Source organism: Panthera pardus, unplaced genomic scaffold, assembly GCF_024362965.1.
Source record: "Panthera pardus isolate Hobbes unplaced genomic scaffold, ASM2436296v1 HiC_scaffold_6, whole genome shotgun sequence".
In the NCBI taxonomy this organism is placed as follows: Eukaryota; Metazoa; Chordata; class Mammalia; order Carnivora; family Felidae; genus Panthera; species Panthera pardus.
In genome coordinates this window covers 22,410,045-22,434,184 of record NW_026526991.1, presented here as the reverse complement: position 1 = coordinate 22,434,184, position 24,140 = coordinate 22,410,045, and the positions used below count along the sequence as shown (strand labels likewise).

The following is a 24,140-nucleotide window of genomic DNA, read 5'->3' as shown; positions in this document are numbered from 1 at the left end:
TTGGCAATTTTTACCCAGAGTTTCAAGATGTGTATACTTTTGACCTAGCCAGTCTATATTTAGTGGCTAATTCTAAGGAAACAATCAGACCCGTGGCAAAAGATGTAGGTGTAAGGATGTTGCCCACAGTGTTGGTTATAATTTGAAAAGATTCAAAATGACCTAATGACCAACAAGGGGAACTGGTTAAATGAGTTTGGTTCAGTTATTGATTGGAATATTGTTCAACCACTACAAATACTGTTGAAGATAAATATTTATTGGAACAAAAATATTTTAAAATATGTTGTTATGTTAAAAATAGATTAGAAAATAGAAAACAGTAGGCACAGTATATTCCTATTGCTTTGTAGAAAAGAGATGCCTATGAATGCATGATTAATTAGTTTGGAGGATTACATAGGAACAAGGTGTTAACAGAGAGGTGTTTACCATCTCTGTGTGATAAAATTACCATTTTTTTTAATGTTTATTTATTGATTTTTGAGAGAGAGAGAGAGAGAGAGAGAGTGAATGAGGGAGAAGGAGAATCCCAAGCAGGCTCTGTGCTATCAGCTCAGAGCCTGATGTGGGGCTCGATGTCATGAACTGTGAGATCATAACCTGAGCCGAGATAAAGTCAGATTGCTCAACCTACTGAGCCACCCAGGTGCTCCCTTTTTATTTCTCCTTTCCCTATCTATGTTTTAAAACTGGTTAACAATGAATGTTTACTTTTATAATAATAAAATGAGAAGTTTTAAAAATGTATATATTTTTTTAGTTAAAAAGCTAATTGTACGGGAATGTAAACTGGTGCAGCCACTCTGGAAAACAGTATGGAGGTTCCTCAAAAAATTAAAAATAGAACTACCCTAAGACCCAGCAACTGCACTACTAGGTATTTATCCAAGGTATACAGGTATGCTGTTTCGAAGGGGCACATGTACCCCAATGTTTACTAGCAGCGCTACTGACAATAGCCAAAGCATGGAAAGAGCCCAAATGTCCATTGACAGATGAAAGGATAAACATGTGGTATATATATACAGTGGAGCATTATTCGGCAATCAAAAAGAATGAAATCTTGCCATTTACAACTATGTGAATGGAACTAGAGGGTATTATGCTAAGTGAAATTATTCAGTCGGAGAAAGACAAGTATCATATGACTTCACTCATATGAGGACTTTAAGATATAAAACAGACAAACGTAAGGGAAGGGAAGCAAAAATAACATAAAAACAGGGAGGGGGACAAAACAGAAGAGACTCTTAAGTGTAGAGAACAAACAGAGGGTTGATGGAGGGAGTGTGGGAGGGGGGATAGGCTAAATGGGTTAGGGACATTAAGGAATCTACTCCTGAAATCACTGTTGAACCATATGCTAACTTGGGATGTAAATTAAAAAATAAATAATTAACAATAAAATAAAAAAAAAACTTAAAAAAAAAGCTAATTGTAAACATGTGAAAAAACACACCAACTTCTCACTTATGATAAGTTCAATCCATCACTTATAAGAACAAGTTAAGAGTGTGTTTGCGTGGGGCCGCCTCGGTGGCTCACTTGGCTGAGTGTCTGACTTCGGCTCAGGTCATCATCTCACAGCTTGTGAGTTCGAGCCCCATGTCGGGCTCTATGCTGACAGCTCAGAGCCTGGAGCCTGCTTCAGATTCTGTGTCTCTCTCTCTCTCTGCCCCTCCCCCACTCATGCCATGTCTCTGTCTCTCAAAAATAAATAAAAACATTTAAAAAAATTAAAAAAAGAGTGTGTTTGTGTGCACATAGGTATGGTCATGTTGAACTTATGAAGAGACCCACTGATAAGCTCCTTCTCCAGGAGACACTGCAGTACAGTGAATAATAGCACAGAAGGGCATGTTTGGATTCCTGTCTTGGCTCCACTGTGTGTCAAGATATTTAACCTCTATGTCTTAGTTATTTCATCTGTAAAATGGGTATGTTAATATAGCATCGACTTTGTAGAGCTGTGAGGATTACATAATCCAGGGCCCAGCATGTAGTGAGCATCAACAAATTTTAGCCATTGCTCTTATTCTGAGGATGGATGCTTTCACTTATCTGCTTTCCAAAGTACATCCTCCCACTGGCAAGAGAGAGTAGAAGTAAAGTCAACATCTGTGAGCATAAGTGAATAATCTCTGGGCTACATGCTAGGATAGTGGTGAAATGGTGGTTCCAACAATGAATATTCAGCAGAGCAATATATCTGGACCAATGACAATGGACTCAGTATGTTTAGAAAGAGAGCTTCAGTGGGCGTTAAAGGCAGAAGAGGACCATGAAACCTTTCAGTGATGTGCAATAGTGAGGGTGTATAAAGATGATATAGGATGAGATGATCAGAATTGTTCAGTCTTCTTTTGGGAGGACCCCTAGGAAATCACTCACAAAGCACAAGTACAAGTGAGCAAAACTTAGCAGTGAGCAGTTAGAAATGCTGTTGCCTTGTGTATACTGTTATTTTAATATACACTCATATTTATGGGCTTAGACCTGTACTGACCTGCAGTACTTGGGAGGGAACAAAAAATGAAATATTTTATTCCTCCCTGAAACTTGGGCAAATGGAGACTTTTAAAAAAACAGCTGTTTGCACCTTTCTTCCAAGCCTGGTTCCTAAGTAGTAGTCCCTGAAACGATTTCTGGAAACAATCCTAATAGACAGGAGTTGTAGAAGGAACTAAACATGACTTAAGTTTTGAGTCTCTTCTTTTTCTTTTTAAAGTTTCTTTTTATTTCTTTTGAGACAGAGAGAAAGAGAGCACACAGCAGAGGGGCACAGAAAGAATTCCAAGCAGTCTCCATGCTGTCAGTATAAAGTCTGATGCTGGGCTTGAACTTCCAAACCACTAGATCATGACCAGAGCTGAAATCAAGACTCAATGCTTAACCGACTGAGCTACCCAGGTGTCCCCAGTTTGAGTCTCTTGTAAGAGCATAGAGACATTTCCATCTAATTCTAAAATCTGATTTCAAGCATTCCAATCCATTCTCCAACATTATTATTATTTTTTTTGACAAGCACAGAAAAAAGACAGTCTTTACACTTCAATCAAGGTACATTTGGAAATTTATAGATTTGAAAATTCAACTTTAGAATTGTTTCTAGATTGAAAGTTTAAAAATGAGACAAGGTCAGGGGAATGGACTCAATAAGAAACCTGAACTATGGTGTCTGAACTATCTAAGCCCTTTGGGAAATAAAGATTCCCTAATTTAAATTTGCCAGATCTGCTTACTCCTGACAAAAAAAAAAAAAAAAAAAAATATATATATATATATACATATACATATATATATTTCCTATTTTGCATTGAAAAGGCGGATTTCTACCTGATTGTAGTTGAAAACAGGTATTTTTCTTTTCTTAAAAGAGAAATTGCCTCGAGCACAAACACCTGTGAACAATACTCATCATCAACTATGGGATTAGAGAAAGATTTTAGAGTATGAAATTGAATATAATAGCCTACCTCTTATAGCAGATGTTTCCTAATAGTATATTTAATTAGGGAAGTGACTGAATACTGTATATTAGTGATAATTATACCCTGAGGCAAAATTCGGGGCTGGGGGATGGGGTATGTGTAAGTCTCAGGAGGCAAAAAGGAATAGTAGAACGTCATCTGGCCAGAGCAAATCCCTCATTTGAGCAACCACTGTGCGTCTTAGAATCTTTGAAGTGGGAATTACTCATACCAAAGAGAACACTGAAAGGCCAAAGCAACCTATTTATTGCTTTGTAAAGTTCAGTCCTGTGAACACATTATTTAAAAGAGGCAAGCTAACTCCCAATCGATTTAGGAACAAGTTACTTCCCCCAAAATATAAAACTGCAAAATTACATTTACCATCTTATCAACAGTTTCCCATCATTTTCTCTTCCTCTTGGTGATGGCCTTTAAAAACTGGAACTAAGGGGCACCTAAGTCAGTCAAGTGTCCGACTCTTGGTTTTGGCTTAGGACATGTTCTCAATGGTTCATAAGATTGAGTCCCATGTCAGGCTCTGTGCTGACAGCACGGAGTCAGCTTGGGATTCTCTCTCTCTGCTCCCTCCATCAACCCCCCCTCCCACTCATGCACACACTCTCTCACAAAATAAATAAATAAATAAACATTAAAAAAAATAATAATGAGAGTGCAGGATTCCTAAGTTTTTGAACACTTTCTTACATATTGTGAATGCAGAAAACCAGGGAAACGACTGCAATACTGACATTATAGTTGAGTAAAAAATAAATGAAATAATCCAAAGCAAATCTATCAATTTACCTGTTCGAACATTTTGGAGGAAGAGGTCAACGTGTTTTGAGTTTTTAGTGAACTAGACCCTTTACAGGCATCACTTTATTGATCACCATCAAAACCACCCTAAAGGTTGGGGCGCCTGGGTGGTGCAGTCGGTTAAGCGTCCGACTTCAGCCAGGTCACGATCTCGCGGTTCGTGAGTTCGAGCCCCGCATCAGGCTCTGGGCTGATGGCTCGGAGCCTGGAGCCTGTTTCCGATTCTGTGTCTCCCTCTCTCTCTGCCCCTCCCCCGTTCATGCTCTGTCTCTCTCTGTCCCAAAAATAAATAAAAAACGTTGAAAAAAAAAATTTAAAACCACCCTAAAGGTAGCTATGTTATGGCAGGCCCTGGGGTGACAATATACGTAGTTCCTGCCCTCTAAGGGGCACGGGGCATGAGCAACCAGGTTTGTACAGTGGTGACATGAGGTGTGACAGAAGGAAGGTTCTGTGTTCCATGGGGAACATGTTGGGGGCATCATATTCAGGATCCCAGAGCTAATGCTTCCCCTCAGGAATCCTTTCAGAAATGAAGCCTGTCTCTGAGCACAGATTTAGCTGGAAAACCTAACTAGTAACATAGTAACATAAAAGGTAGCACTAAATGAATATGTTCAGATCAAATAGATACTTCTTACAACTTCTCACATATGTTACTAATATATGTTTTTAGACTTTAATTTTAACTAGAAATGCCTGTAAAGCTGTCACAGTAAAGGTAATAGGCAGCCAAGTTGTACTACTGAAGAGCGAAATAATTCACAGAAATCATTCGTCCTAAAAGTATGCCTCAATATCAAGGCATATCTAATCTCTTGGGCTTTTATTAAAGAAAACTCTGAAAGAGAAGACAAAAACTGCAATTTTACTTAAAAAAATTATCAGGGTTTAATGTAAGTTCCTATTGATTCTTCTTCACTAAACACAATTAAGAAGATAATTTTAAGAGGGTGTGTGCTCTGTCTCTCTCTGTCCCAAAAATAAATAAACGTTGAAAAAAAAAAAAAAATAAATAAAAAATTTAAAAAGAGGGTGTGGATCCAGGAAAAAAAAAAGACGAAAACCTGCATACAAATATTTATAGCGCCTTTGTTCATAATTGTCAAAATCTGGAGACAACCAAGATGGCCTTCAATAAGTAAATGGATGAACAAACCATGGTACATCCATATGATGGAATATTATTCAGTGATAAAAAGAAAGAGCTATTGGGCACCTGGGTGGCTCAGTCGGTTAAGCATCCGACTTTGGCTCAGGTCACAATCTCATGTTTCATGAGTTCGAGCCCTGTATCGGGCTCTGTGCTGACAGCTCAGAGCCTGGAGCCTGCTTCAGATTCTGTGTCTCCCTCTCTCTCTGCCCCTCCCCTGCTCATGCTGTCTCTGTCTCTGTCTCTCTCTCTCTCTCTCAAAAATAAATAAACATTAAAAAAAAAAAAAAAAAGAGCCATCAAGCCACAAAAGACATAGAGGAAGGAAGCTTAAAAGCATATTGCTAAAGAAATGAAAGAGGCCAGTCTGAAAAGGTACACACTGTATGATTCCAACTATTTGACATTCTGGAAAAGACAGAAGACAGTAAAAAGGTTAGTGGTTGCCAGGGGCTCGGGGGCAGGGGAGAGGAGAGATGAACAGGTAGAGCACAGGGGATTTTTAGGGCATGAAACAATTCTTTGTGACACTGTAATGGCTACATTTGTCAAAACCCCAAACACTGTATAACACTGAGAATGAACTCTAATGGAAACCACAGACTTTAGTTAATAACAATATTGTTTGTAATTGTGACAAATGTACCACATCAATGCATGTTAATATGTGAAACTGGGAAGGGAATGGTGGAGGGGGTATGTTCAATAACTGCACTTTATGCTTAATTTTTCTGTTAACCTAAAACTGCTCTAAAAAGTAAAGTCTGTTAGAAAAATTATAAGGCAGTTTGAAGAGGAAAAAGGCTGGCTGACCTGAACAGAATGATGTGAATTACTACCATCTCACATACATTAGCTTATGATGGCCTATTTTTGACTGAAATACTATGAGTATAATAAAATACCAGGACATCAGTGTAGAATTATCTTGGTTTCAGAAATGGAGGGGACCTTAGAGATGAATAAACAGGCTTAGATAAACTTAGAAATTAACCAATTGTGACCACCAAACACTCCAAATGTTTCTGAAGGGGGAACATTGTGTTTGGTTTGTGCTGGGGCAAAGTACATGTATTTAAGTATTATGGAAAAAAATATAGTTGCTTAGGATGCAAGAAAAACTCTCTTAAAATTATTTAGGTTAACACATTGGAATGTACCCCAAATTACTATATATATCTGTACCTACATGGTTTAATTTAGCTAATTTTACAGACTCTTTGAGGGTTCCTAAAGCTCTTTGTCAACACAAATGATCCACATTTTCAGCTATTTTATTTTGTTTTTAATTTTTTTTAAGTTTATTTCTTTCTTTTCAGAGAGAAAGAGAGGGAAGGGCAGAGACAGAGGGAGAGAGAGAATCCCAAGCAGGATCTGCACTGCCAGCACAGAGCCTGATGTGGGGCTTGAACTCACAAATGGTGAGATCATGACCTGAGCTGAAATCAAGAGTTGGATGCTTAACCAACTGAGCCACTCAGGCACCCCTACATTTTCAGCTATTTTCAAACTCCGGGCAAAAAATGTTCCAAGGGCTCATTAGAGAGGTAGTGCAGCCTAGGGTTTGGAGTTCGGTGGTGGAGCTAGATCACCTGGGTTCAAACCCTGGTTGCACTGCTTGCTGGCTAACCTTGGGTAAGTTACTTAACTTTCATTGGCTTTTGTTTCCCCACATGTAAAGTGGGGACAGTAGCAATACTCACTCATGATTAAATGAATTAATGCACATAATCACATGTGCAGGGCCTGGTCTACAGCTGTCAAGTGTTAACTGCTATTAGTATTGAAAAACTGATTTTAGGAGACCATGCCTGCAGGTCACTTTGGGGATCATCTGTGATGATCCTGCAGGTTGTTGGAAACATGAAGACTACGCTATAGTGAAACTTCTCCTACTTTGGGGGAATTACATGTTAACTTGTAGGATTTCTCTACTGAACTGTGAACTCAGGGAGAGCAGGAGCCAAATCTTAGTCATCTTTGTTAACAAAGTACATTAAGGAAGCATTTCTCAGAATAAAGAACCGTAAGATTTACTTCTTACTGGGAAATAAATTTTAATTTCAGCTAAAATGCATACTGTTGAATTGAAAACGTCTTTTTTTTTTACACCCAAAGAGTTAAAAACCAGGTAAAGTTTTAATCTACAGTTATTTGGCCTAATGATATTACTATATATCAACTTCTAAGATCACCAGTCCTAAAGTATTTCCCCTGGGTAGACCTGATCATTCTGGGACTTTTGACTGCAATGCTACCATGTTGAAAGCAGATAAAACAGCATCTTGAAGTTCAAACTGAAAATTAACTGCAAGTTGAGATCCACACCATTTTCAGTTGGTGAGAGTTCTAATTCACAATAGTCCCAGATAACAGCAAACCTGAGTTTCTCCTTTTGAAAGGCTCTAATAAATCCACTGAGTGCAATTTCAGCCACTGTACCAAAGACTGATATTTATTTAATCAAGATGGGAGATAAGGGTTTGTGATATTCTAAGAAGCAATGAAGTCCCTATTTTCATGTAAACTACCCCAAATAAACACCAAGGGCAGCAAACCAGAAAAACTCCAATGAACAGAAGAATGGCTTCTAAACAGAAGGCCTTTTCTGTTTCATTTTAAGCAACAGACAAGTATTTAACTAAATTATTCTCCGCTGACACTATTAAAATGGCTTCCCTGTTATCAGAATGGAATTTCAGATCCACTTAATTTCAAGAAATTGAAATTCAAATCACAAATCTGGTTTTAAATGGTGCTATGTGCTGTATGCACTATTTATGCGGATTACAGCATCAAAGTAGCTGGACTCAGATAATTGAGTTAATAGCATTAAATCAGAGATGCCAAATTAATTTCTTAGACACATTCAGAAATAGCTCTAAAATTATTATGAGGCTTGATGATTGAAAAATGTTCCCATTTTATTGTTCACTGGTGACATAATTTAGATCGGACATATATTGAGAATACCAGATTCCCAGAATTATAAAACCATGAACCAAGACCCCTACAGGGCACCTCGTCCCAAATCCTCATTTTCTAAGTAAGAAAACGAGGCCCAGGGGAAGCAGGCAAGTGCAGTAGTTAAATGCTGGAGTCAGATCTGCATTCTAGTTCCAGATTGGCAAGTTATTCACTATGTGACTTCGGGAAAGTTACTTAACCTCTCTCAGCCTCAGTCTCTTCAAGAGTAAAGTGGGGGTAAGGACACTACTAATCTCTAGGTTTGTGATAGGATTCAGTGGGATAAACACACAAAGCACCCAGCATAGAAGACTGGCACATTTTACCTACTTGGTAAATATTAGCAGTTATTATTATTATGACTAAGAGTGACTTCCACAGCATGTAAGCAGCAAGAAAACCAGAACATAGAGTTCCTGACACATACCACAGCTTTTTTCATCTAAATATAGTACCTGGGATAAAGATTCTTTGGCACTGACAATAGAAGTATAACTCTACATCAAATAGAAGGATAACTATTTTCAGGCTTTCTGTTACTGAGCTGATCCAAGTATTAAATCAGTGATCACATACTGAGGTCTCAGTTTCATGAAGATTCACACACCCTCAGCCTTCCAAGAGCAATCAAGTATTACATATTTGTCTTCATAACTGTTTTAGTTTAATTCAATGCTTTTAAATATTTCCCACCCAACACTGCTCATATAAAATAAATGATGATGTAAACTGGCCGCAAATAAGAGTTAGGGTTCACTTGCTGACAAATTTGAGTGTTAGTTGCTATATGGAGTAAGCCTACTATTCTCAATCTGTACTGTCAGTCAGCGCCACACCCCTCTATATATCTGCTATGGAGGAAGCAAGAATAAAGGATACAGAAAAAAAACCAAAAGCTAAAGTGGGTGTGCAGCAGGAGTAAGACTTGGTCTGGCTAATACAGCTTCCTAGGAACCCAGCAATCACCAATCACAGGCATTTGCAATTGCCCTTTTTGTCAACGTTTACTGCCCTTACATGATTTAACTCAGAGTTGAATGGTTTTTTTTCTTATACTAAAAAACAACAACAACCCAGAATAATTAAGAATTAATACTCATAAAGAACATTAGCTTTATATAATATGCTCTCAATACTTTAGCATTTGATAATTTTTTAGTTAACTGGTGGTCTTTACAGTAAATGTTCTCAGACTGACAGGTAGGTGCTTAAAGCATTTTCTTGCAACCAACTAAAGATCATTTTGCTCAATCTGGATAATGACCAGTGTATATACAATTAACTTTAAATTTTTAAAAATAATAAATGTAATATGGCACAAATAAATAAATATATCCAACGGATATCAACTCAAACTACAGTGAGATAAACTCAAGTATAAACATGAACAAAGCCCAAACACCTTTTTATGGAACAGCAATGTGATTCAGCAGACCAACAGATGAAGAAAATAGTCATTTGAAAAGTGGCAATTTGTAACCATACCCGGTATTTAGTATTTCAGCGACTAGAAATAAAATTGTTTGGCAAACTTACCCTCATTTTTGCACAGGCATCTTGGGTTGATTCTGTCCCTCTGAGCTCTTTTATCAGCATAGAACCTAAATACTAAAATACAAAACATTTCAATGATTTATGAAAAAGAGTATAAATATGAGTTGCGATTTAGAAACCAAACTGTGGAAGTCCTATTGGCTGGGTTTCCTGGCTGAAAGTTGCTGAATAACTTTAAAAAACTAACAGTAACTAATCCTAACAAATAAATGCCTTTAGAAAGAGAATGCCGTAGAATTAACTACAGTTCTGAGGGCTGTAAATTGCTCTTTATAATAAAACTGCAGCATCTTCTAAAGATGCCATCTTTCAAATCATATTTAACTGCAAAATGGGGGCATCTAAAAATGTGTTCCTTTTTTTTTTTTTTTTTTTTTTTTGAGGCAGCAATGTCTGCAAAAATAAATCACACTACTCTCTACGTAATTACAGGGTTGTGTGAGACAGCTGAGAAGCTAAGCAACATGCACCCCATTTGGGCTGACTTGGCTGCGTAGGTAATTAACGTTAGGCTGTTCTCGGGCGGAGACGCAGTTTGGGGTCTTTTCATTCACAGCTGCGCGCCCCGTGGTTGATCCACCTGAGAACGGGATGGGCGCGGGATGGGAGCCAGCGGGGAGGGAGAACCGCATCTCGGTTGTTCCCGAACAGAAAGAGTTCAGTCCCTGCTGCAAACCCACACGGAGGGCTGAATGGGGGAGGGGGAAGATGAGAAAAGTCTCCTCCCAGGAATGACTAACCACCGTCCGGTAAGGTGATCAGATCCAATACCGCCTCGGGACAAAACGCCACTCAGGCTCCACGTTCTAGCTGCGGGGCAGTTTGTAGCAAAATGCCTGTTTTGCCTTTCCACCAATGGACTCCTCTTCAACTCTTTGAAGCTTCAGTCGGGTTCCTTTATCATTTTTTTCCCTCCCTAATCTCCCTCAAAAAAAAAAAAAAAAAAAAAAAAGAGCTCTTATGTGTTGTTGTTGTTGTTGTTTTTTTAAAAAAGTGAATTAATAATTATTTTCCTGACATGGCTGAAGAAACACTGGCACTCCGCAAAACCGCAGTTGGGAATCAGGCCTGCAAACCAGGAAATTGCGACTGGAAGAGGGTGAGCCCTTAAGGGCTGGAGAGCAGAGGGCGTGGTTAAGGGCCTTGAAAGGAGAGTTTCCAAAGGCTCAGGGATTTGGTGTTTGAGCTTTGGAGGAGGAAGGAGGCATTTCAATCCTACAGTTTTGGAAAGATTACTGCTGAAATAAATCCAGTGCTTCACAATAAGTAGGCAGTAAAAGAGGGATAGATAACAAAATGAAAAAAAAAAAGGCCAAATTGCTATGCAACAACCAGAATGCCCACATCTTAATCAAATTAAGAAAAATGAATCCGGTGAAATCCTTGTTTTTTAAGATATCAGTGAAGTTCGTCCTAATTGAAACATTTCTTTGTAAAAGAGGTGATCTTCCTTCTCCAGCTGTAGTCATGACAACCACCACCTGCCCTCGCCCAAACCTATGGTATTTTTTCAACACCTCCCTGTTTATATTGCATTTTCAGCTAAGCCTGATTCTCTCTTCTATTAGAAAAAAAATACCCAGTATTATAATTCTAGTGAAAAAATCTGGTAGTAGAGCCAATGTTTTGAGATCATTAGTGAGTGAGTGGAGATGTCTGTATGTGCTATACTTCTATTCATATCCATTTAAAGATCATGCTTTATCTCATTTAAGATATACAACTATATACAAAATAGATCTTAAGCTCACAAGATTCAAAGGGATTATAAAGCTCTATTTACTTGGACTTTCTCTGTATAGAAAAGGCTACTTTAAGAATAAGAGAAGGGACAGGGCACCTGGGTGCCTCAGTCAGTTAAGTATCTGACTTTGGCTTGGGTCATTGACCTTGTGGTTCATGAGTTCGAGCCCTGCGTTGGGCTTTATGCTGATAGCTCAGAACGTGGAGCCTGCTTCAGATTCTGTGTCTCCCTCTCTCTCTGCTCCTCCCCAGCTCCTGCTGTCTTTCTCTATCTCAAAATAAATAAATAAGTAAATAAGTAAGTAAATAAATAAGACATTAAAAAAAAAGAATAAGAATGGGAGAATACTTTAAGAGTTTCAGCAGGGGACATTTTGGTATATTTTCAACATAAAAGTAAACAAGCCAGAAACACACCCTCTATCCCCTCTGGAACCCAAATATTGAATTCATAGTAACTTACAAAAGCTTTGTAATCACACGATTGGAAGATGAGCTTTTCTGGGTGGTGTTGCCAGTACTGTACTGGAGTGGAGGCTGTGGCTTCATTTGGAGGTCGCAAGGTAATGGAAGGTTCTCCCCAGTCTCCTGTCTGAAAATCACATTTATTCTAGACGTAATATGAGCAGTTGGCCAAGTTCATTCCCTATACCTAGCCTGAGTTCTTCTTATACACGTGTGCTGGGATGTGCAAATGCATTTGGGTGTATTATGTGCACATAAATACTTTTACTGTTTATTACGGTTTTATATGTGGTAGCATCATATTTCCCAAAGCTGAGTTAATTTTTGAGGTGTGAAAGAAGTTACTCCATTTTTAGATTGACGCCCTAAGCTAAGTAATTTTAAAATAAAACATAGAGATCTTCATAAATGAGGCACTAATTCATAGTTTTCTGTCACAACAGAAAAGAACATACAACTTTGAAAAGACTTTTCTGTTTTTAACCTTGATTATTTGAAATTTTTAGTTTGAACTGCTTTTACATTCAGAATACACAGTTCCATGAATTTCAGTTTCCAAATGTGACATGTACTGTGTTCTTGGGATAATTTTATATCTCTGGAGAAAAGGTAGTAAAAGCGTGACTCTAAACAAAATTTTAGAAGAAAAATTACGAATGGATGACTAGTTTCCCTCGTCTGAATTCATTTGGATTGGTAAAATGCCACTGTGACTGTCTTGGATGTATTCAGCTACCTTTCTCTGAAAACCTAAAACACACATGAATAATAAACACTGAAATACCAAGTTTGGTCATATGTGCAAATGATTCACAAATACAAGCACGTGCACATATGATGGCAGATCATATAACGCATATGCCCACTAAGACCTGAGACAAAAGGACATCCCGTAGTTTCATTTACCGTTTTCCATGAGGTTAGCCTCATATAACGGTTTAGTGTGAGCATCTATGAAGTGAGAGGTCCATGCTGGCAGGTGTTTGCTGGGCTCTAGTCCAATTTAGGTATTATATATGGGAGATTTCTCACTCACTTCCCTGAAGATTCTCATTTCTTGAAATTCAGCTCTTTGTTCTCAGATGGACATTAACAAAACTAGACAACAGGCAGATTTCCAAAGCCACTCTCTTTTAACCTGGACTTGGCTGGTCTTGTAGAATTATAAGGAATTACTCTTCTCAGGAGTTGAAAGAATACAAATAGGTCTCATGAACTCCAAAAACAAGTAAAACTTTGGTTAGAGACCAAGTTTCATAGAAGTACTAGCAAATAGGTTGATGCTGTAGGGTTTCTTAAGGAAGATTTTCAAGGAGTCTAGGATAAGAATGCAAAATTGTGGACGGAGATGTATGTTTTGGGGAAGAAAAAGTCTACAGCTTTCATTAAATTCTTTGAAAGGATCAGAGACCCTAACAGGTTAAAAACCACAAGTCTCCAGGAATAGCTTAAATAGGATGTGTGTTTTGGGGAAGAGGACCAGCATTTCAGTTTTCTCTGTTCGGTCTGGACTTACATGAAGTGGCTGCTAATGCTGGGAAGTGGTAGGCATAGGCTTTGCCTTCGGAAGTCTCTAACAGGCTCTGGAAAAATGGAAGAAAATTCTAGAGCCCCTCCAGAATGCCTTTTCACTGGGGCAGAGAATGTGAAGCTTTTCTCTTTGAGATGGGTCACTCCTAATCTCAGGAAGAGCAACGTTAGTATCATGCTAGCTCATTAGTTTCTCACTGGAGTGTGCAACCTATCAGATTTTCTCGAGCTCTCCCTCACGCTCTAGTCTAAGCTATTCTTTGTACTTGAAGATGGCTCGGTTCTCCTGTCTCCTGTCTGTTGATACAGTTAAGACTTTACCTGGAATGATTACTTTAGCATTTTTGTGTGCCTTAGGACCCATCCTTGACTCATTCTTGAGTTTTCTCTTTATATTTATATGAACTTTTATTTTGTAAAAGCAATGACTGACTTCAATTAATTTTAGGAGTAAGTTTTCCTCTGGCTGCCTATTATGATCTTCTCTTTTCCTTCTCTTTCAGACATCTGGTCTTAATTATGTCTCTAGTCTTTAATTCAACTGGCTGTAATTTGCTCTTTAAAAAAACTAGTAAAAATTGAAAATGTAGGAAATGTGGATTTTGATATTATTTTGAAGGTGAGTGTAATAACCTTTAAGTGATGATACCTATAGTTAAAGCTCTGGAAACATGCAGCTATGAGTTCTTAATTAAAAGCTCTCCCCAAATCTGGCAAGTCCTCTAATCTGCCCCATTAACCTGCTTCCCGCCCCCCGCCTTGATAAAGCAACAACAACATAGCAAACAGGTGTTGTACATTTAAGTCACAAGTAACACTGTTAATGGAAAACAGAAGTTTGCACGCAACTCCGTGGAATGATACAAAAAGAGGAGCTCGTTGATGTTATAAGATCCTTCGATCCAGTGTTTGCTGAGGTGACAACTTAAACCAAGCATCAGATCTTCACATGAGACCTGTCATAGTTCAGCTGGGTACACCTTGGCCGAGCTCAACAGGCAGTTTTCAAAACAGTCTGAACAGACATGGCAGGAGATGGGGGTACCACAGGTTGCGGGGCAAGGGTTGGGAATAGGGCTGGGGGTGGGGAGAAGTGGGGAGAAGCTGGGGTTATGGGGACATTTCAGGTATTAGTACATTAAGCATGCAAATCATATGCAAACTCATTCTCCAACTGTTGAATTAACTCAGGCACGTTTATAACTAAATTTCAATGTGAGTTCCGTACATTTAAAGCAGAACTACAGCCAAATGCTGATCCAAATATTTACATCATCCACATAAGTCGTAGCAGCCATTTTGGGAGTAACAAGCCCCAGCACATACCAACTCAGTCTGGAATTCATCCCGACCTCTTATTTGATAACCACTTGAAGAAGTTCGTGGCACATCCATTTAACTCTGTTTAGGCAGCGCCATCATCTGCTCTTCTATGACTCCACTTTGTCCAGAAATCACAAGCCACCTGCTTTGAATTCAGAATGATCTGACAGGGCCTCCCCTACGTGCTACGGGGGAGGGAGGAAACTATAGGGAAGGTAAACACAGTCCTTACTTTATTTTCTTTGTGGCCTTGAAACATTGCTCCAGTCCAAATATTTTTAAATTCTCTATACAGACTGAATCTATCTTTCTGGAAATAGACACTGAGTTTTGTCACATTTAGGACCATTTCCAGAAATTCATTTTCAGATGAGGGAAAAGTGTTGTTAAGATTGAAGGTATAAAAAAATAAATTTATTTTCTTCCTGGAAATTCATCAACTTATTATTATTGTTTTTAACCTTGGATCAAACAATATTTATGAGACTCAATTTATAGGTGTTGATTCTTCTCTTTGGAGTTAATTTTATGAGAATGGACAGACTTGGTGACACATTGCTACAAAGGGCAGGAATGGCCTTGGCCTTTGGGTTTGTTCCAGCTTCAACTGGTCAGCTGACAGTACAAGGGTCCAGAGAACAAGGGTGCCTTTAGGCTCACCCACCTCGGAGGCTGGACTGCAGCAGGAATGAGCTAGGGAGGAACTGAGTAGGGCAGTATATTGTATGGAATAGCAAAAGAAACCAAAAAGCAAATTAGGATTTCTTCCTTAGCTATAAAATAATTCCACACTGTGAGGCCCATTGTCAGGTCTTGCCAAATAGTATACTCATATCAAGATGGAACCTGTATTTCTTCAGGTAAATTAATAAAATTAATTTAATAATTTCCCAGTTTTTAAAAAACGTTTGTTAATATGAAAAAAAAAATCAAACAGATGTTTTGCCTCAAAAAATGGTTTATAATCAAAACTTACATAATCAAACCTTATCCTCAACGAACAGATCTGAACACAGGTAACAATGACGCAGCAATATTTAAATAGAATAAAAAAATACAAGAGGAAAAGGTTGGGGTAAAATTCCATCTTAAACTGTTACTGACTGACAGTACTCCTTTAAAGGCTTCAGCAATTACAGAAGAGAAATGATTCAAGGCACTCTTACTAAATGTCTTCAGGCTACTTTTTTGAGCTGAAAATACTTACACCTTTCCTTTATGTTCATGTATTGAATGATCTTAATATTCCAAGTATTTGGTCATGGCTTAAAACATCATTTACTTGATATGTATGTGCCTATGTACGTATGTATGTATAGGATATTATCAACAAAACAAAGGAAAATTAACATCATTAAGTGTCCTTTTGAGCTCAACTAACCTTTGAAGATAAAGGAAAAACATAATTTGAGATTAGAGCTTTAAACGGAAAATTGATTCTGTTGAACGGGTATTTACCAACTGCGAACCAAAAGTGCATAGTCTGGCCGAGTTTGAAGGACAGGCAGGCCATACTTAAATGTCTTTCATACCACCAGCTGAAAGGTATAAAACCACTAACTGAATTTAGTATCTATATATACTAAGTAGTATATATACCATAGAAAAAAAACTCACAGAAGTCTACAGATAGATTTTTATTGGATGGCAGAGTCTAAAATGCAGCTTTTAAACTTTGCCTTATTTCAAAAGATGGTAAAACCATATGACTTTTAGTTCATATGCACCAGATTCATAAGGCAAATGCTAAAATATCATAGTGTGTAGCTTTCTCCCTGCAAACTGGAAACTGAAGAAACTCCATATTCTATATGCTCCGTGCATACAAAGGGAAACACTGTCGATATCCTCATTCTCTTCTTGATAAAAAAATTTCCTAAAGATGTCAGTAAATAATTACGACTTAGATTATTATCACTTAGATTCCTAACATGAACAGAAAGGTACGGTATTTTCCAAGCCTTGTATTATTCTTTAAAAAAATTTTTTTAAATTAGGATTTAATTGATTTTTTTAAATAGAAGCTTTTAAATCTTTTATACTAGGAACTGTTTCCACCTACCTGCTTATAAATTTAGTTCTGAATATTAACAAACATTATTCTCTATTTCTTCAGAACACTTAATGAAAAACTAAAATGATTTTAAATGACAACTGTTATTTTAAGGTTTCACTTTCAATAATTCTGACAAATATCAGAGATGGGCTACCCAAACATTCATAAGTTATACATGATTACATGTATTTTCTGTCATCTCTAAGGCTCTGAAGAATGTTACATAGAGCTCTATGCTTATAAATATGTATACATATATTTGGATGTGAATGTAAAGAAAGGCCTCCTACAAACATTCACACACACATAAAAGCAGGATGCCACAACAGTTGTTTTAAAAATCTTCAGGAATAAAGAATGCTAGTTTGGTCAAATGCCGTTGGTTATACTAAATTTGTTCCTTTTGATGATAAAGAGCAGAGATGGCCACTTCTGAACATGAAAAAGCACTGGTTAGCATTTACGGGTTCGGGAGGGACCACTGGTTCACTGAAGCATCAGTACCAGGCAACGTAGAGACCCCAAGATCCCAAGAGCCAGAAGTCCCATGCACAGGAGGGGTGTGCCTGATGTGGCTCCCCTAAAAAGGCCCTCACATGCCACCCCGAGAGCTCTGCTTAGTGATTCTCAACCAAATGTCTCAACCTCTCAGACAGCTCAGACAGCAGGCTATCCAATGGCAAAAATTTATTCAACAGGATGTGAAAACAGGATTGTATTTTAAAATACAAAGCAGAAAAGACCAAACATGAAAATGTCTACTTTCCAAACAAAAAGTGATTTTTTTTAAAGTATGCAAAGGTAAAATGTGAATATTTGAATATTAGGTGGCTCAGTGTAAAATGGGTCATGATTTCAACACTTTCCAAAGATCAATTCAGAATCGTCAAATGGAAAAAGGCTGAGAACCACTTTGTAGCCGTAACAGTGCAGCTCCTGGCTATACTACTCCCACACTTGCATAAAATGTATACAGAATATCATGCAAATCATACTCCAATATTTCTCACAAGTAAAGCACACGAACCTTTGAGAACTGTTAGACACAATGGGTTGAATAGCCCACGGACATGGGGAAGTACAAGATGAAGAAGAATAACACCGATATATACATGTGTGTGTGTATATATATATATAAATATATATCAATTTACCCTTTTCCTTCTTCCTGTAAAAGCAAATTAACACAGACACCTGGGATGAAAGTCAAAACTCACATGGGACAGATTTTAACTGCAGACTTTAAAACCAAGTATGTTTCTCATTTTAGGACAATGTTAGCACGTCAACTAGTCACAAGGCACAGTGAATGAAATATAATAGACAAGATCTCAGGAGTCATTAGACATCACGAATTTTCTGCATTGCCCAGGACACAGTACCTGTAGCTATTGACAACACTTTGCAACACATTACAGAGCGCAAGTTCAGGAAAGAAAATAACCATTTGTAACCTTACATTATGAACCTGATGGATGGCTGAGAAAGGAAATCCAGCGTTCTGATTCGTCCATATCTCACAGACAGACGACTGCTGATATAAACAGAAAACTATCTCATCTTGTCAATATTTAGAACATGGCAGCTACCATGGTAGAATCAAGGAAAGTAAGGAGGAACATAATAAAAAGCAAAGAATCACATTTCTTAAACACTGACTCACGCACATACACACACACGTGCACGCGCACACACAAACTCAAAAAATGTTTTAGGATGCCCAGGTTTAATAATTGGCTTCCAAGTCATTCTTTTGCTTAAAAGCATTTTGGGTTGGCTGAAGGGGGGGGGGGGTGGGTAAGAAAAAAAACACTTATGCATTAGTTTTATATCAAGGGAGATTACCAATAAATGCACATCTTGGAAAAAGCAAACTGTTTTACATTTGCCAAAGAGAACGGAAATATCTTCCCTCTTCACATCATTCATTTCAGAGGATAAATAGTTTCATGAAGTTCAAGATGGGAAAAAAGCCTTTAACGCAGAATAAATGTTTTTATTTTCTTATCTTCAATGACCAAAAGCAAACAATGCAATAAAATGACTTTCCTGACTTAGTCATTGCTCCACTTGATAAACCTAGAAGATCCTTCTCCCTCCGGAGTTCTCAAGGGCAAAACTGCGGTTGACATGGAAAGAAGCATCAGTCTGCCACTCAGCAGTGGAAGTGTGTGTGGTGGGGGAGGCAGGAAGGAGATTAGAGCAGGGAGGGGTTGGGGCCAGGAAGCCGGGGTCTGTTACTGAAGCAGACGCTTTGGTGAACAGCACTGGGGAGCCTAATGAGTCAGCTCGGTGATCTCAACTCTCCACCACACCATTAACAATTAAATAATTAACAATTATTAAAAGGCAATAATGTTTGCTTAGAACCAAATGCCAAACTAAGTCCCCTCCCGGGAATTACAGCAGAACCACCAAATAAAGCGAAGAGACTCCTGGCTTGATCTTTATAGAGTTCTTTTCCTGAATTCCATCATTCTAAAAGACACCATGAAATTGAATCACAGAAAATGGCAGCATGCCTAAACTTACTCAGTAAGCACTGTGAACATCCCCAGAATTCACAAGCAGGCCGTACAAAGATCATGCAGGAAGGAGATAAGAACATAACCACAATATGGTTTAGAAGCCCGGCAAAGAACAATCGCATCAGCAAATGAATTATGGAAAAGAAACTTATCCCTGGCTAAATGTCTTCCCTACCTCCACCCTCCCAGAAATGCTCACCAGCAATTTAACATCTCTCTGTCCAGTTACAGTGGCATGTCCCACCCACACACAAACATCTTTGCTTTCCATCCCTTCTGTCATCTGGATGACTTGCTGGGGACGGATTGTTAGGTAACTGGCATTTCCTTAAGGGAGTAAGATCCCTGGGGGCCTGACCAAAGGCAACTTCAACCACCTCCCACTTTAAGTGATTTAATCAGGTTTGCTACTCTCAGCTCCCTCTCTAAACTCCATGCTATTTCCTCCACAGGGGATCTTCCTCTTCCTTTCAAAAATTAAAACTCTAGCAAGCTAAGTGTTGCCCATTAACCTCCCAGCCTCATCTACAATAGCTGCCATCTGATTTAAATATACTAACTCCATGCTTTGGTGGGACTGCCATCTTAACTGGCATAAAACATACTTCTAGGATATCCTTGACCTTTTCAGTACTATCATCCACAGTTCTGAGCTAATTCTTTTACAACTTTCAGAGACTTTTAGTGCTAGAAGTAACCCGGGGACCGCTTGTCATCTGCCAGATGAAGGCACTGAACTGACATTCAGAGAGGGTAAGTGGCTTGCTCAGGTCACACAGGGGAGGGTCACAAGTCAGCCTGTGGGGATGGCTGGGAAGGAGTGCCAGCTTGGTACTGACTTCACAGGAAGCCAAGGAAGGCAAAGGGAATCTCCAGTTATATGGAGATATGTATTGTGTTACTGATCCCGGAACAAGTGTCTGTAAACGGAACCAGTTCAACGAAGAGTCTCAACTCCATTGGAGTTCAAATAACCTGAATGTTTTATTGTTTTCCAATCCTTATTCCCAAATGGGCCAGCCCAGTCTCCCCTCCCTGATGGGCATCAGGCCACTTGACATTTTGCGCAGATCTCCTAACTTCCTGGTCACCGTGAGTCACTAAGAATCCATTTTGTATGCAACTCCAGTATCATCTGATTCGAACTTTGCCTTCCCTTACCACGGGCCAGTCTTGAGGCTTAAAAAACCCATGGTGGCTAAAAGAGATTTGATTTGTACTTGGTCCTCTTCTCCTTTGTTCTTCCTGTAGGAGCAGGGAGGAGTGGGGTGGAATGGTCAATCCTGGAAACCCAGGACCCCAAGCTCTATCTCCTTCATGCCCTTTGTTGGGGAGGAGAGCACAGGAGAAGGACAAGGGCCTCTTTTCTGATCTGGCTATGGCTAGATTCTCCGTCGGCTGCACTGCTTCTCCAGGTGACACTAACGCGGCTTCCAGCATCTGTGTGTAGCTGGTGCACCCACCCTGCCCCACCCCCACACAGGTTCTGCTGTGTACCCCTGTGAGATCTTTGGAGGGCTCTGCTGAGGAAGGCAGTGGGTCCCCACTGCACAGTTCCTGATGTGAGAAATACGTCCCCAGCTTGACTTCCTCTAACCTCTCCTCGGCCCTCCTAGCGTCCATGCTGGCCCCTTGGATGGGACGCAGGGGAGAGGGTATAACCCAACCTCCTCAGGACGGGCTTGCTCTGTGACCACTCCCCTCTCTGCCAGGAGATGTCCCTCCAGTTCCCTCTTCTTCAGCTCAGGCTGGTGTATCTGCTTGTCAGAATTCCAACTGTGGAAAGAGATGCCAGTTTCCCCTTCTGGTAGGTTCCCCCACTCTGGATAGACCTTCCTCTTAGAGCTCTTCTCACTAGGCTTAGAGGGCACGGGGACACCTCTCTCCTCTGCCACATGCTCTCCTCAATGGCTCAGACAGTTCTCAGCCCTTCCCAACACCAATCTTCTGCCTGTGCAGACAGGTAGCTGACTGGGCAGGGCAGGACTCATTACCTCTTGGTCAATCCTGAACACGGTATCTGGCTCCATTCTCAGCAGCTTTCTCTTGAGAATGTTTGGTACTTAGTACCTACATGAAATTTCCCACTTAACATCTTGTTACACGAATATTATCTTCCAACAGTCCCAGAAAGTTACCACAGTTAAGGAGGGAAGAGACCATCTCATGCATCACTTATTTTATTTTTAGAAATCCATATAAAAATTTTTTCAATGAAGAAAAAAAACCTACCTCTAGTCACATACACTGAAGAGACTTTGTATATGGTTTATATACATTTTAAAGATGTTACAATAACTATTTTCATGTATAAGCTATGTCTTAAACTTAGAAAAAATAGAACTTCTAAAATTTCCAACAATTAATTGACTCAATGCAAATGGTAAAAAGTCAGACTTTTAAAAAAGAGTTGAAAGTAGATGCAGTTAATTGAGTTTTAGTTATGGAGGTTGTTGAAGAAAAAGCTGATAATTTCAGATACCGCAGTAATTCTGTTGGCAATAAATAATTCATCAGGCTCAAAGAGCAGTTACTTCAGGGGGATCAGCTGTCACTGGTGTCTTCATAATATAAAATGGCTCTTCTTCTAGACACAATGGTTATTAGACTGAGTGCCAGAATGATTTTTTTAAATGCAAAAGAGTTTCCACCCCAGAATTTCACTACATTGATGAAGATAATATTTCAGGGTACAACTTGTACTGAAGTGCTGAGTTTTGAACAACTCTGAGAAAGAAAATACTGGTGATAAGATTTCATCTAGGGCCCAAATTCCTAGAACAGTAGTAACTTAAATCTAAGCTTCGATTAAGCTTTAGAATGTCTTCATCTGTGAAGAATAATAATAGTATTTGACCCACTTATTTCATCAGGTTGTTCTGTAATTCGTTAAGCTTCACGAGAGATGGAACTTTTTCATGGCTAAATTTCTAGGACCTGGAAAGTAGAAGGCCGTCAAATGTATTTACTGAATCAGTGGAATCATAGAATGTGTTCAAAAGTTTCTTGGCAAATAGTAAAGCACTACAGGAACATTAATTACTGCTGTTCATTATCATTTGTAATTGGGCCGCTTTGTTGTTGACACTTGTGCCTTCCGTCAACGACGTCACTGCTGACGTATTTCTGGTAAAAGGCACCAGAAATTAACCTTGCAGACTTTTTATTAGAACACTTCTCATCTTTCCTGATAAAAGCTGACAAAGGGCTGCTCACTTTGTTGAAGAGAGAAGGAACATTTGTAATTAGTACACCTCTATGTTAAAGGCCAGCTTAAACAATTCTATAAAAGGATGTTAAACATCCCTCTGCAAGTTCATTTGCTTATTTCTCAGGCTAACTTAGCTTATCTGAACCTGAATTACCATGATATCCAAATAAATGGGGATTAAGGAAAGATATGTAGTAGTCTTATAACTGAGATATAATTAATAACTTAATGTTGATTTCCTTGATGAAGTGAAGGTATATAATTTTATCATTAGTGTAGACCTCTCTCCTCACTCTGGAAATGTTTTCTTAAAATACAACACACAGCTCACTCATTCTTGTCACCGTCCTGTATCTCAGGTTACCAGGAATTCAGTTCAGAAAATACAACACACTTGCATTCAAATCTACTGACAAAATGGAAAGCGCATTCTCCCTCTTCAAGGTTTTCTTCCTAAAGGTGGACTTCTTTTCTGCTCAACTGGTAGCAATCCAGTAGTTTATAGTATATTCTCTCTTCCTCCTCATCTATTTCCCCCCCTCTTTACCGGAGCATTCTCAAACAGTGCTATAACATCTTCTACTAAAAGCCAACAGACTCCTTCCCTTGACCACCTACTCAATTTCTGCTCTTCTTTAAGAACCACAACACCCCAAGAGATGCCTATGCCGTCTCCATGTTCCCTTTTCCTGTCCTCACTTGAGTCCACCTTTCTCCTGAGCTCCAGACTCAGACACCCAGTTGCCTTCTTGGCACCTCTACTTTGATGATTAATAGGCATCTTAACCTTAAATGCCCAAACCAAGCTCCTGCTTACCTCACCTTCTTTTTTAAGCCTTCTTGTCTTAGCAAATGGCAAATCCCTTCTTCCAGTGGGAATCATCCTTTTGCTCACATTTCCCATCCAGGAGCAAATCCTGTTGCATCCACTTCTACAGCCTTCTCATCCTATCACTGCCTGATCCAAGCCATTACCTTTTCTCACTTGGATTATTCCATAAGCTTGCAAACTGGTCTCATTGCTTTCACCCTTGCCTCCTTAGTGCTTACTCTCAATACAACAGCCGCCATGACCTGTTTGAAATGAAAGCTGCATTGTGCTGCTCTGCTCCATTTAACTCACAGGGAAATCCAGAGTCCTAACGATGGCCTGCAAGCATCTCCGTCCTCTGGCACCCATCTCCGCTTCATCTGTCTACCCTCCGCTCCTACTATTCTTCTTGCTGGTTCTGGACAGCAAAGCACACTCCTGCTTCAAGCCTTTGAATGTGTCTCCCCTTCTGCCTGAGATGTTCTTCCTCCAGCTACTGTGGGACTA

The 24,140-nt window shown here is 39.1% G+C and overlaps 1 protein-coding gene across 17 annotated transcripts in view; it reads right to left on the bottom strand.

Moving 5' to 3' along the window:
* Window positions 1-24,140, bottom strand: part of ANKS1B (ankyrin repeat and sterile alpha motif domain containing 1B) — a 1,073,811-nt gene that overhangs the window by 46,209 nt on the left and 1,003,462 nt on the right. For 8 of the 17 annotated variants that reach the window (XM_053895881.1, XM_053895874.1, XM_053895876.1 and 5 more), the window contains 3 exons: window positions 18,543-18,617; window positions 12,173-12,301; window positions 9,949-10,020 (listed from right to left, as the gene is read on the bottom strand). In XM_053895881.1, the coding sequence (XP_053751856.1) occupies window positions 9,949-10,020; window positions 12,173-12,301; window positions 18,543-18,617 (276 nt within the window). Of the gene's footprint in view, window positions 1-9,948; window positions 10,021-10,546; window positions 10,646-12,172; window positions 12,302-18,542; window positions 18,618-24,140 lie in introns of those variants that run through there. The other 9 variants (XM_053895879.1, XM_053895880.1, XM_053895885.1 and 6 more) reach the window with 3 other exon arrangements.